Below are 13,253 nucleotides of genomic sequence, written 5' to 3'. Positions count from 1 at the left end.
TTTTCTGTTGAAAAACACTTGATGGAAACTTTTAGCCAACTTTTGGCAAACCCTGGCCCGCACACTAAACCCCTCATTTTTGTTCCTACCCCAGAGCCTAAAGGAGTCCACAAAATCCACTAACTTCAGAACCCCAGAAAGGTAAATCTGGCCTATGGGAAGCCCTGAACTTCAGTCCTCCCTGTCCCTTCCCCTCACCCCATGGGGCTGGAGCTCCAGAGGAGTGAGGTGTCTCAGATGGGGGGCACATCAGTGAAGGTTGGGGGTTTTGTGGAAGTTTTTTTGCTTATCACTTGTGTGATCCCCAACTGGGGTGGAGGGACAACGGACCTCCCCTATCCCCGCAGGCTGCCCTGGGCTCTTGCCCTTGTCTGGGCTGCGCCTCTTCTTTGAGGCCTTAGAAGACAGGTGCCCCTCTTTAGGGCGCACCTTCTGGGCACTCCTCTCTGCTGCCCCACAAATCCTAAGGAGGTCCCTGGCGCTGAATCCTCCCAATTTCAGTAGAGATCAACAAGAACTATAAGTGCTCAGAACTCGTGAAAAGCAGGCCTCATGTGACTTCCTAAATTGAAACCCAAATTGCCTTCCTCTGACTCATTCCTATTTGGTTATTCATGTGAGTAAAGGCTTGCGAAATTGCACTCTTGGACTAACTTTTTTTAATAGTCAGTTTTACATTGCTTCTTACGCAGTACTACTATGCCTCAGTTTTTGGGATGCAACATGTACAAAATATGGTCTGATTTTCATTTTTTTTAAATAGCTGCTTTTGAATTCAGCCTTGGAGCTGCACAACTGCTGCAATACTTGGGCCACACACTTCTCATCCTGGTTTTGCCATTAGTTTGCAGTGTAGCTTTAGGCAAGTTACATAAGTTCTCATGTATATAGATGCTCATAAGGAAAGTACCTCCCATTATAACTATGAATTTTAAGAAGCTTTTACATCTTACATTATATAATTTAATCATTTGACCTGAACACCTTGGGGTTGGATGTTGCTGGGAGTATTACAGATACTGGACCAAATTAATCCTACCATTAGAGCTAACTATATTCCATTTGTATTAAACTCTTCAAAGCTATAGATACAAACAGAAAAAAACCCCACATTAATTACAAAAAGAATGGACTGAGTTGGTCAGGTCCATGCAACCTCCCTAACTGCCCACAGTCTTGCTGTTGTGTTGATAACTCTAACCTTATCTCTAAAAACTATTTCAGCCCAAGGTTGGATTGCTACCATCTCAAGAACTTTCCATCTGAAATATCTATGTGTTCCATCTTCTGCAGATGAAATTATACCTGTCTTAGATTTCTTAATACATTTCTTCATACCATTCATGACCCCCCACTATGCAAGCTTGCAGGAGGCAGAAGAGGAAACAGCCATTTTGTCTCTCTCAACCAAAGGGCTTGAGACTAGAGTTCTCTAGAATAGGCTTTAGGAATACTCTAGAATAGGCCTGGAGTTTCATAGTATCAGCATCTGTCTCCCAGTGACTATTGCAAGCAATCCTGGTGATTTTAATAAGCTATTTTAAGAAAATGACAGTACATCATGTTTGAGGGACAAAACCTTCCAGGATAGCTTCAGTCAGAGTTGGCAACCCTACTTGAGACTGACCTAGTGCCCTGCCAGTGAGGCCTGACTTCCAGTGACACATTGTAGGCTCCCCCTTAGTGTTGCCCTTATTACAGGGGACACGTTCTTATTTTTTATCTTTGTGCAACAAGTTTGGGAGTTGCTGAGTGCTGTAAAAACTACAACAAATACCCTGACAAATGTGAGTACTGATTATTAATAATTATTAATAACAATATCTGGAAAAGCAGTGGGATAAAGAAGCTAACAAAACAGTCCCTGATGTTTTAAATGCATTGTAGACAACCCTACTACACCAGGAGCTGGCCAGCACTTGAGGCCAACCTGACCTGCAACCAAAAGGAAGAGTTATTGGTTTCTCAATGAGGGGCACTAGCCCTTCATACTGAGTTGCAACCCCACCAACCAGGAAAGGCCTATCTATGGGCAGACTTTGTGGACATTTAGAATTTACTGCTGAGGGATGGTTTCTCCTTTATTTACTATCCAATATTTCCATATCTGTTGAAATAGCTTATTTTGAAATTTAGCACTGTCTACACAGCTCCAAATTTAAAAATAAGGCGTTAATCCAAAACATCTCTTAACCCTCACACAGTGAGGTCTACGGGGACGTCGGACTAGCAAGCCCATTATATTTCGATATAATGGGCTTGCTCCTAAGATGCAGAATAGTTATTTCGGAATACCAGAGGTATCCCAAAATAGCTCAGCTGTGTAGACACAGCCTAACACTTCTGGAGACTGGGGGCAGAGGGTGCCCCAGAGGGTACATGTTAATAAGATATATCTTTCCTCAAATGGAAACCTGGGCATGATACATAGTAACAATAATGATTTGCCCATCTTTGCAGTCTTCATGTAGTGAAGCAATTTATAAAGCTTCACAAAACAATTATGAAGTATCTCTATCCCTGCTTTACAAATGATGACACATCAAAACTAGTTTAAATTCACACAAGAAGCCTGACGTAGATTGGGGAATAGAATCCAGATGCCCTGATTCTAATCTGTATGTAGTATCAGCCTCCTTATTATAATTACTTGTTATTTAACATTGATACTGTAATAGCACCTAGAGATCAACCATTTTGGGACCTCACTATACTAGACATTTGCCACAGTAGCATCCATTTCTTTATTCTTCTGTATCTGCAACTGGCTGTACTGTGAAAATGGAAGGGGAATCTGTGGGTTTGGTGGGATTTAGAAGCAACTCTCTCTCTATTCCTAAAGCCAACTAATCTTGTCCACCACTTAAGAGTTCACCTTCCTTCCAGTGCTTCAAAATCATTTAATTTAGTCTCACAGTAAGGAACCAAATCACGAGCTGCTTCCAAATTGAACTTTCTAATTTGGGAGGATATTTTGCCAATGATTATATTAAGGTCTTGAACAGTTCAAAACTGTCATCTCTCAGATGCTTTTAGCTAGCTGCAAGATGTCTTCAATAGACAGCTAAGAGAACAAGTGGGTCTCACAGAAGTACAAGCTGAGAAATCTTTCAGTGTGGATGACCCAAAGCAATGGACTTAGATAATAGAAAATATTATGTGGACTACTGATCATTGGTTTGAGATGTTGCAATATCCAACCACATTCCCAACGTGCTATAGATTCTGCCTTAAGTCTTTCTTTAAGCAGCCAAAAATTTCTTTACACAACATAGATTGCAAAATAGGACTTGCCATACTAGGTCAGAAAAGTGAAGTATCTAGTCCAGCATTCTGCATCTGACAGAGGCTAATAGATGCCTGTGAGGAAGAGACAAAAAAATCCTGTAGTGGGCAATTATGAAATAATCTGTCCACACCACACACTTTTTTATTTAGGCAGCCCAGGCAATTACCAATTAGTGACTGGTTTATTCCAGGTGGCGGCATTAAGGATTATAGACCTTAAACAGTTTCACTCTCAATGGATGCCAGACAGGCTGTTTTTACTGCCCTTCCTCTTTTTTGCTATGATGGCTCTGGATCGCCGCAGCAGGGAGTTCCACGGGGGCGCGCAAAGAAAGCATTTCCTTGAGCCGGTTTTGGTGTGAGCTAAGCGCTGCCTCAGCCGAAATAACCTGGCCCAGCGTCCCGCCCGCACCCGGACTCGAGCGAGGCCTTTCGCTGGGCGCCGGTGGAAAGTTGCTCAGCAGCCCTTCTCCCGCCCCCCGTAATTTCCCGGGGAGGAGTCACGAGGCGCGCCCGGCTGTGGGCGGTGTGGACTCAGGCTGTGTCACGTGACAGCGCTTTGGCCTGGGTTCCTGCTGACCCGGCTCAGGCCGCAGTGCGGGTGCGGCGCGCGCGGGGCCCAGCCAGGATGAGTGTCTCGCGCTGGCTGCTACTGGCGCTCGCGACCGCCGCGGCGCTGGCCGAGGACCCGGTGAGCGGCGCGCGGGGGGCTGGCGCGGGGCGCAGCTGGAGGGCGCGGGGCGGCGCCGTGGTCGCTTCGCTTCTCCCCGGGGAGCCTCGGCGGCTGCGCGCTTCGTGGTTAAGCAGGGCGCGGGAGCCGCACCTTGCGGGAGGGGGCGCGGCCGGGCTGGGCCACCCGCAGCGCTCTCCTCTCGGACGGGGGGGCCCTCGCCTGATGCTGCCTCTGGGCCCCCGGGGCAGGACGCGGAGCCATGTCCGCACTAGTTGTGCATGGGCAGCACCTCCCCGAGAGAGAAGCCCGTGGGCTGCCACGCCTGGATTAGCGGTTGGCAAATGGGAGCGTCAGGAGCCTGGGAGTCCAGATGCTTTCAATTGCTCGAGTCATTGGTATTGGTCTAAACTAGGGATGTGAAAGGGGAACCGGAACCGGTAAGCCTCGTTGCCACCGTTTAACTAGGAACCGGGGGGAAGGGGCTGGAGCAGCTCCTTGCTGGCCTCGTCGGACCCCGCAGGGGGCCCGCCACGGACAGGGGCTGCTCTGGTTCAGGGCGGCCCCTGGGCGTCCTACAAGCAGGGGCTACTGCAGTGAGGACTGGGAGCCGAAGCCCAGCTGAAGCGGTCCTCTGCCTGAATCATGCTTAGTCGGCTAACTGACCTGTTAGGTTGGCCTAACGTTTAATTGATTAACTGGGGTTTGACACCACTTGTCTAAACATTCAGGGTGAAGAACTTTTCTGAATTGAAACTTGAATTTTTTTTCATTGGGGAAAGAAAACACTTGAAGGTTTGGGTGTAGTAGCCAAAGTAGGAGAAATCTATCCAAGCATGATAAATTCCTACTTGATTTAAAAGTCTCAGAGGAGTAGCTGTTAGCCTGTAATTTTAAAAAAGGAGTGGTCCTATAACACTTTAGAGACTAACAAAGAATGTAGATAATATCATGATCTTTTGTGGGCACAACCCACTTCTTCAGCTACTCCACTCATCTGAAGTGGGTTGTGCCCACAAAAGCTCTGAGACTTTTAAATCAAGTAGAAATTTATCATGCTTGGAAAGATTTCTCCTACTTTGGCTACTGTCTATATTTTTTGTTAAGTCTCTGAGGTGCTACAGGACCACTTGTTGAGTGTTAAGTTTTCCTGACTGATTTAGACAAGCTGGCTGTTGAAGTAACAAAATGCATCTGCACTGTCTAACTTGTAACCTTCCTGCACCTCTGAACTAATCCTCTCAATGCCTGTAACTTCATTTCAGTAGTAAATGAACTGAATTGCATGTATACCAGTGGTAGGCAACCTGCAACCCAAGGCCCACATGTGGCCCATTAGGGTTCTATATGTGGCCCACAAGGCTCTTTGTTTACTGTTTCTCACCTGAAGGAAGCTTCTGCTGGTTTCCTTCCACGTAGATTTTGTTTTCCCTACTGGTATTACTAAAGTGACATACATGTAAAGCAAAAGCACATGAAGTGGTGAGGTGCATGTCAGTTGCACACAATCATTGACTGGGAGCAGTGTGCTCCCCCTGCATCCAGTCAAAGTTCTACTACAGTTTAGTCCGTCAGTCTAGATACACAAGCACAGTTAGCAAAACTGTGGTAAAGACAGTCTCACAATCTTGCAGTCCACTGAGATGGAGTGGACGGTCACTAATGCAGCCCACTAGCCTAGGTTGTCTATCACTGATATAAACTTAAACAACAAATAGTCTGGTAGCACTTCATACCATCTACATGCTTTGTTAGTCTATAATGAGCTTTTGTGGGCATAGCCCACTTCTTCAGGTGTCTGGAGTTTTAAGTTTAGGATGTCCAGTCTCAAAATAAATAGAGGAGAAAGGGGGGGGGGACAACAACCCCATATCACTGATGTGTTTGTGATAGGGATGTGAATGTTTAACCTGTAAGCCTCACCTACCTGTTAAGATTAACCCGTGGGGGCTGGAGCACTTCCTCGCCTGCCATGGGAAGGAGGCTCCAGCCTCAAGGGGCTCATCACTGAGAGGGCCTGCTTTAGCATCCCCCATGTATGATGCGGGGGAGATGGGGCACTCCAGCCGTGCTCCTGGAATGGCCTCCCTACCTGTGGCCCCCTTTAATCGGTTAATCCAGTGGTCGCTAATCAGTAGATTGGGATCTACCGGTAGATCTTGGAGCCTCTGACAGGTGATCCTGACTGGTTTGGCCAGGAAGCTATCAAGTGCTGGCACTGCAGTTGCCCCCCACCTACTGTAAGCCTGCTGCTTGCTGCACAGGGCATGGGAGGAGGAGAAGGGGGACATTGCTGTCAGGGTGTGTGTACCCCCACATCTTTACCCTATCTCCACACAGAAAGAAAGGGATGGATGGAGCTTGGCAATGCAAATCTGTCACTCACACACTGTGTCTCTGTCATTCTCACAAACACACATTGTCCTTCACTCTCATCTCCTGACCCAGTGCACGTGTGGGGGTGGTTATTACTTTTACTGCTTGCAAAGTGGGTTAGTTTTGGTGTTTGACATGTCATAATTTTCATTTCTCTCTTACTCCTCAAAGAATTAAATTCAAGTGTGAGTTCTAAAATGCCTAATCTGTCATGGCTGGGGTCATTATACCTGTGGTAATTGCTGCTCCTGAAAGTGGCTGGCGTGTCCCTGCAGCCCTTGAGAAAGGTAGAGCAGGGGGTCTTCATATGCTATCCTTAGCTGCAGACACCATTCTTGTAGCTCCCATTGATCAGTAATGGGGAACCATGGCCAGTAGGAGCTGTGGGCTCAATGCCTGTAGATGAAGGGCAGCACATGAAGCCATTGCTATATGTGCCAGCTGCTTTCAGGAGTGGGGCAGGGCAGAAGTAAGCCTTCCTTAATCCCACTGGTCCACCATCCAGAAGTCATCTCAGTTAAACGGTGCCCAGCCAGAGCCTGCTTCCTGAACCCCTGTCTCACTCCTGAACCTCCTCCTGCACCCCACCTCCTGCCCCAGATGTGAATCCCCCTACACCCAAACTTTCCCAGAGCTTCCACTTTGAAATCCCTCCTGGGCCCCCAATCTCCCACCCTGGGCTAAGCCCGGAGCCCCTCCCATACTCCAAACCCTTTAGTCTAAGACAGAGCTCGCACCCCAACCCACTGCCCCATTATCAGGGGTACCTGCAGGATAAGGTACCTGCTTCTGGAGCCAGAGGCTGAAGATTCAAACCCTGCCCAACATGGGGGTCGCCCAGCACCAGCTTTGTGATGGATGGACCTGGCACCCTTGGGACAAAGGAAGGATAAAGGGGGCCCTGAAAGTAGGGTGGTTGGGGGCCTTCTCCAGTGGCACAATGGGTTGATAAAAGTGAATGCGGTTCAGGGAGGAAGGAGGATGGAATGGGCAGGGTGAGGCCTCAGAGAAGGGATAGAGCAGGGGTGGGGACTCAAGAGAAGGGACGGGAAGGAAGCTGGGCAAGGGTATTTGGGTTGGAGGTAGATCTTACATTGCACTTAAATTGAAAAAGTGACCTTGTGGTTAAAAAGGTTGCAGACTAGTTAAACAAGACTTTACATTCCTAGTTTGCTAAGTGCTTTGGGATAAAATGTTCTAATATTTGGATTACAGTGGTTTCTAGAGGCGTCATTCAGAATTGAGATCTCATTGTTCTAAGAGCTGTGCAAATAGTGCAAAAACTTAAATCCCTGCTCTGAAGAGCAGTAAGTATTTGCAAAACTTGGGCCTTGTTAAAAATTAATTGCTTAATAAACTACTGTCCTGGCAGTTGTTTTTCTTATGGTTGCAATGATTAGTTTATCTTAAATGTATGTAATATACTCTTCTGACTCTTCATTTGTTTTCTATCTTGTATGAAAGATAAAACTGGCAAAATGCTTCTTGATGAAATACTGCTGTACTACACACAAACATACCAATACAGTTCCTTAAAATGTTAAGAGGAAAATTAAGGGAGCAGTCTATTTGTTATTCAAATAGAGAGTTTAAGAGCAGTTTAGTTGAGCTGCTTAACAAATCATGTGTAGTGTATCTTAGAAGGAAAAAATAACAAACAATCCTAAGGATTCCTGAAAATTTCTGCTACTCAGACTAAGAATTAGGAGGAAAAAATCTCTTCCTATATAATTAGGTTATTTGTTTTAGAAGTGTCCATTTTGATTTTTATCTTCTCCCTAGTCCACAGTAATTTACAACAGGACAGTTGCTTCCTTTCTTAACTTTCTAAAGTCTAGGTCAGGAGTCTCAAACTCCTGGCCTCCCATGTGTGCCAGGCCCCCAGTGATCTCCATAACAGCATGCTCAGAGTATAGAGTGCAATAGTAGGGGGGGCAGGGCTTAGGGGCTGTTAATGGATGTTTTCCTCCTTCCGCCTGCCCCAGCCCTGCCAGGAGTCCCAGGCCAGTTTGTGCAATCCCTCTGGATGAGACTGGGCTGTGAACCAGGAGTTTGAGACCTCTAGTCTAGATAACGTCTTGTTTCAGAAGTGACTCTTAATACTACTACTGTTACCTTTTTCAAACACATGCTATGTTCTTATTACGTTATAAGCAGAGTTCCTCATTTTATTTTTTTCCTTTAAGTATTTTATATCAAGCATGCTATTAGAATGTTTCATATGAATGAGTTCACACACTCAACCTCTAATTGATAAATCCTTTTTGATGTAACCACAAGGTCTTGTTGAACGAATAAAAATGTTAAATGTGGCCTTCACCAGGACAGCAAATATTTGTAATACGTTTATAATGGAAGCATTGCAAAGGTAATTAAAGGGAAGCAAAGTGGATATTAAAATCCAGACGGATCCTTATTTTGCAGTTGACTGCATATAGGCGTGTCCTTGGATCTGCACAGAACTCTAGAAGGCTCCATGTTGTTATGGAGCATGCTGCTGGAGTGGCTTAGAGGCACTTGTGAAAATATGTAATGGTAGACCGTTTGTGGGTATGGGAGGAGAGATGAAGGTAAAGTATAGTGTTCCATGGGCACTTGTGCAGCTGCTCAGGAGAGCTTCAAATGTCACACAGCTGATTAGCCTCTATATAACTTTTTAATGTGTGTGATTTATTCCTAATAAAGAACTTCAGGTTTCTCTGTGGTGCAGATGGAGTATTTGTCAGTGGCATGAAGTCGACTTTAAATCAAGATGGCTTTTTATCCTATAGAATTATGATGGGCAACGTAGTTAATGAGCATGAGTTGCCCCCCTTCATCTTAGTGGACCACAAGATGGTTGTAACCAAGATGGTCTCCCAGAATAGGGTAGATTTTCTAATTGAGCTTGTATACCTGGCATTTGTAAGGTGTGCTGATTGAACTATAGCAGCACTTGGATGCAGAGGGAGCACCAGGCTCTCACAGTTAATGTTGTGTGCAGTCAGCATGCACCTCATTTCATGTTTTCTTGCTTTACTTGCATTACTTGCATGTCATTTTTAATAACACTGATTGGGGAAAGAACTATGTGGAAGGAAACCAACAGAATCTGGCAACCCTGAACGTGGGCAACAGTAAACAAAATGTCTCACAGACCACACAGAGCTCGCAGGAAAGCCTCTCCAAGCCCACTTCACTTTATACAGCAGATCCTGCAGCACATGTAACTGCTAAGATTTTCAGCAGTTACATGGCTACCTTTTAATCAACTTTTTACATCCCTACAGCTGTGCTGTACTTAAATGTAACTTTGTTAATTTTCTGTTTAATAACAGAGAGATATATGGAGGCTAAATTTTGGTTCATCTTTCTTCCTAACTTGACTTCACTCATTTTGTGATCATAGTATATATTTTCTGTGTTCAATGTCTTTCATCTTATCTTCCTCCTTCATGATATTTTTTTCTCCATCCAATTCTTCCCCACAATCTATCTTATGTTTCTTTATAAATTATGCTGCCGCACACTCTTCCACATACATTCATGCACACAGGAGGTTTGGAAAAACTTTACTAGACATCAAACAGTCAAAACCAAACTTGGTAGCAAAAGGTTGGTAAGAAAGATGAAGGCTTACTGCCTGGGCCAGCGTCCAAGCAAGAAGCTATCTTATCTCCAACCAAAACTCCCTCTGCATTGAGAAGGCGGAAGTGTATGAATTTTTACCAAATTGCTGCCTCAGGCCCCTCTGTCCAAGCTGCAGTTTTTTTGTAGCAGCCAGTAAATATATGTTTGACATACTTGAAGCTAACTTTCTGGCTTCTGAAAGGAAGAGAAGTTATTTGTCTACTAAGAGTAGCCTGACATTTGAGAGACAAGGATGTCTCCTCTACCCTTCCTTCAGCTTCACAATAGCTGTGTGGGAAAAGGCCTCTTTTACCATAACTCCAGACATTCTCCCAATTTCCCAGCAACAGAATGAAATGTGTCAATTTCATTGCTATCCCAGAAGCTTCTGAAGAGTAGCAATTAAATTAATCAGTCTTGTCAATTTCATGCATTTGCTTAAGGAATACTTTAGTAGATGCACTGGAATTGTCTGAAGATCTGGGAATAGCAGTGTTGGTTCATGTATGGAGGGCTATCTTTGTAATCCACCACCTAGAAACTTGTCTCTTTTTGAATTTATTGTAAAAGTCGAGTTTGGGTGGTGTTTGGAGGTTTTCGTCTTTGGGGTTTTGTTCTTTTTTGCATTAACTATGTTGATATAACACAGAGGATGACTATAACTGAAAGACTAAAGAAAAGTCATTTCTGGTTTTTTTCATTGTATTTCCTTTAAATATCTACTACAATGGACGGTCAAATGGTCCATTTGACTGCCCACCTATCTGGGTTATTTTACACAGATAAAGGGGAAGTCTTTGAAGAGTGATTATAAAACAACCAAATAACAGGGGGTTAAGGCAGCATGCGTGGGACCTGAAACACCAAACTAAAAAAAAAAAAGTTGTGTGGATTTCAAGCTAATATACTGTTTTTCCGGAAAAACTTGCCAGTCTAGACGCAGCCTCAGAGTTTATCTAGTTTTCTTTTATAGTTTAATAATGGTGGAGATAGGGAGGAGGGATAGTGAGGTTTTTAAACACTGCTGGCAACAAAACATGGATCATTTTGAGATGTTTAAATATTTGTCTGCTTAGTAGAGATGTAAAATTCCTTTTAATTGGCTAACTGGTTTAAAATATTGAATCCTACTTAATTTGCTAATCAGTTAAATGATTAAACCTGGGCTGGAGCAGCAGAATACTTTTCACACTTCCCTGCCACAGGCAGGGGCTGCTCCAGCCTGGGTCAGAGCAGGCCCTGCCTGCAGGGCACCCAGGCCTGCTGCAGGCAGCGGCTGTACTTGAGCAACCCCTGTCTGTGGTCCCCTGCACCTCCGCCGGGCTGGAGCAGCCCCCTGCCCATGGCAGGTGGGGAGAGCTGCGCCAGCACTGATTAACCTTAACCAATAAGCCTCACCCATTAAACCTTCACATCCCTATTGCTTAGTAATGTTTTTTGACAAAATATCTATTTTGAGAGGGGCGCTTCACAAATTGTCTCACATAGTCCTAATTTATGCTTTATCTGGCATGTGATGAAATATTTCCTTTTTTAAACATTGCAAAATGTAAACATTTCACAAGATGTATTTTATCTCTTCAGAATTCCTTTGATTGTACATGAGACTTCTGACTCTTTACATCAGGTGACAGAGGAGACTCTATCCAACTAGCTTCCTCATTTTAGATTCCTTAATTTGGTGGTTAGCATCTGTAAGATTGTAATTAAGAGGGGGTGTAACAGCTATGCAACATTGTGTTCAGGCCCATGAATCAGCCTACTTCCTGTAGTCACATGTAGCATGAGCTAGGATTCTCCTTATTAAGTTTCTTCTCAGTCTCCCCAAATAGCAATACAAATGTATTCCATTTATTCAGCACTCTGCTGGTTGCAATTCTCAGTTGTGACTATATAGTGACTAGGACTACAGGTTAAGAGTAAGAAGCAGCTGCCAAAGGCTAGCCTCAGTGATAGTAGTAAAATCCCTTTAATTTATTTTGCTCTATTATGAGTTAAATCTAATATCATATTTAATTATATTGCACAAGTATTAATTGTTTTTTAATGTCTTATGATTAATACCATGGAATAACTTGTAAGTCAGCCTGTGATACTCTGCGAGGTACCTTCTATTTGAATTTATGAATGTAGGGAACTTAAGATGAGTTGGCCAAGAACATTTTGTGTCTCCATCCAGATTGTTAAACAAAGATATGTTGGCTATCAGTTTAGTCTGAATGAGTTGTGTGTCTTATTTGTGAAGGACAAACTGCTAATCTTACTCACTGGTGCAACCAAACAAACTGCAAATAATTGACCTTCTTTCTGTTTGCTTGTAAATGGCATGTGTCCATAAAATACATGGGGGTGCACTTGTTCTGAAGGGCAATGGAGGGTGTGTTTGGGTGAACAGAACTCAGGCTGGCAATTACTTCTGTTAGCTGGCTATACTTCTAAGGCAAGTGAGGTGAGTTGCCAGAGTGGAATAGCTGGTGCAGCACAGGATTGGGAGCAAGGAAACAGGTTCTGATCCTGATTCCTAGACTTCCATATACTACAGAAAGTGCTCATTACATTGCGTGCAGCTGTTATGCTGGGATTATGCCTTCAATTAACCAGTTTCTATATCACCGCTGAATGAAAAATTAAATATACTTTGCCCTTAACCTCACTGCATTTATGCTATATTCAGCACCAGTTTAGCTGCTCATGTAGCAGTAGGTAATGTCTGTAGCATATCGTAAGATCTCAAGTCTTAGGAAAGCACTTAATTTGCATGTGCCTCTGTCACCCATCTGTAAGACAAGGATAACATCAAACAGCCCCCCTACACACACATCCCCACCCTCATCTTGCATGTAGGTGGTGATTTATTTAACACTTCTGAATTGTTCTGATCTCTTAACAGATACCATTTATCATTTACAGAGAAATCATTTAATATATAGTGCAAACCATTAGCTTGTTCGCTAAGTGATAAGTAATCTTAAATTCACTTTTTCAGCTTGGACGAACGAAATATGGGATTTTTTCCTCCATCTTGTTTATTCTTTGATAAAAATCCGAGGGATTTTTCTGTCCCCTCCCCAAACACTCCTTGGGTCTGAGCACCTTCAGACCAGAGTTACTGTCCCACTTCTCCTTTCAGGCTCTGTAAAAACACCATAACAGGCTCTCTTGCTTCAAGAGCACCCCACCTTAGGGCCCATTTATTACAAAAATAAGCCAATATGCCAAAACAAAAATATCAAAGTGTACTCCATCTATCAATCCCAGTGCCTCTGATATTAAAATATTAAAGCATACTCTGTCTATCACTCCCAAAGCA

General features: G+C 44.0%; 1 protein-coding gene across 2 annotated transcripts in view; it reads left to right on the top strand.

The window, feature by feature from the left end:
• Positions 1–3,774: 3,774 nt before the first annotated feature.
• The window catches only part of ASAH1 (N-acylsphingosine amidohydrolase 1), a 33,540-nt gene continuing 24,061 nt past the window's right edge, over positions 3,775–13,253 (top strand). Inside the window, exon 1 of one of the 2 annotated variants that reach the window (XM_075931188.2) lies at positions 3,775–3,979. In XM_075931188.2, coding sequence (XP_075787303.2) covers positions 3,917–3,979 — 63 coding nt within the window. In that variant the 5' untranslated portion in view covers positions 3,775–3,916. Of the gene's footprint in view, positions 3,980–4,241; positions 4,399–13,253 lie in introns of those variants that run through there. The other variant, XM_075931189.2, reaches the window with a different exon arrangement.

The sequence above is a fragment of the Pelodiscus sinensis genome, chromosome 4 (genome assembly GCF_052426305.1).
Source record: "Pelodiscus sinensis isolate ZL-2025 chromosome 4, ASM5242630v1, whole genome shotgun sequence".
NCBI classification, from domain to species: domain Eukaryota; kingdom Metazoa; phylum Chordata; order Testudines; family Trionychidae; genus Pelodiscus; species Pelodiscus sinensis.
The sequence above is the reverse complement of the archived record's forward strand: the minus strand, read 5'-3'. Positions and strand labels throughout refer to the sequence as shown.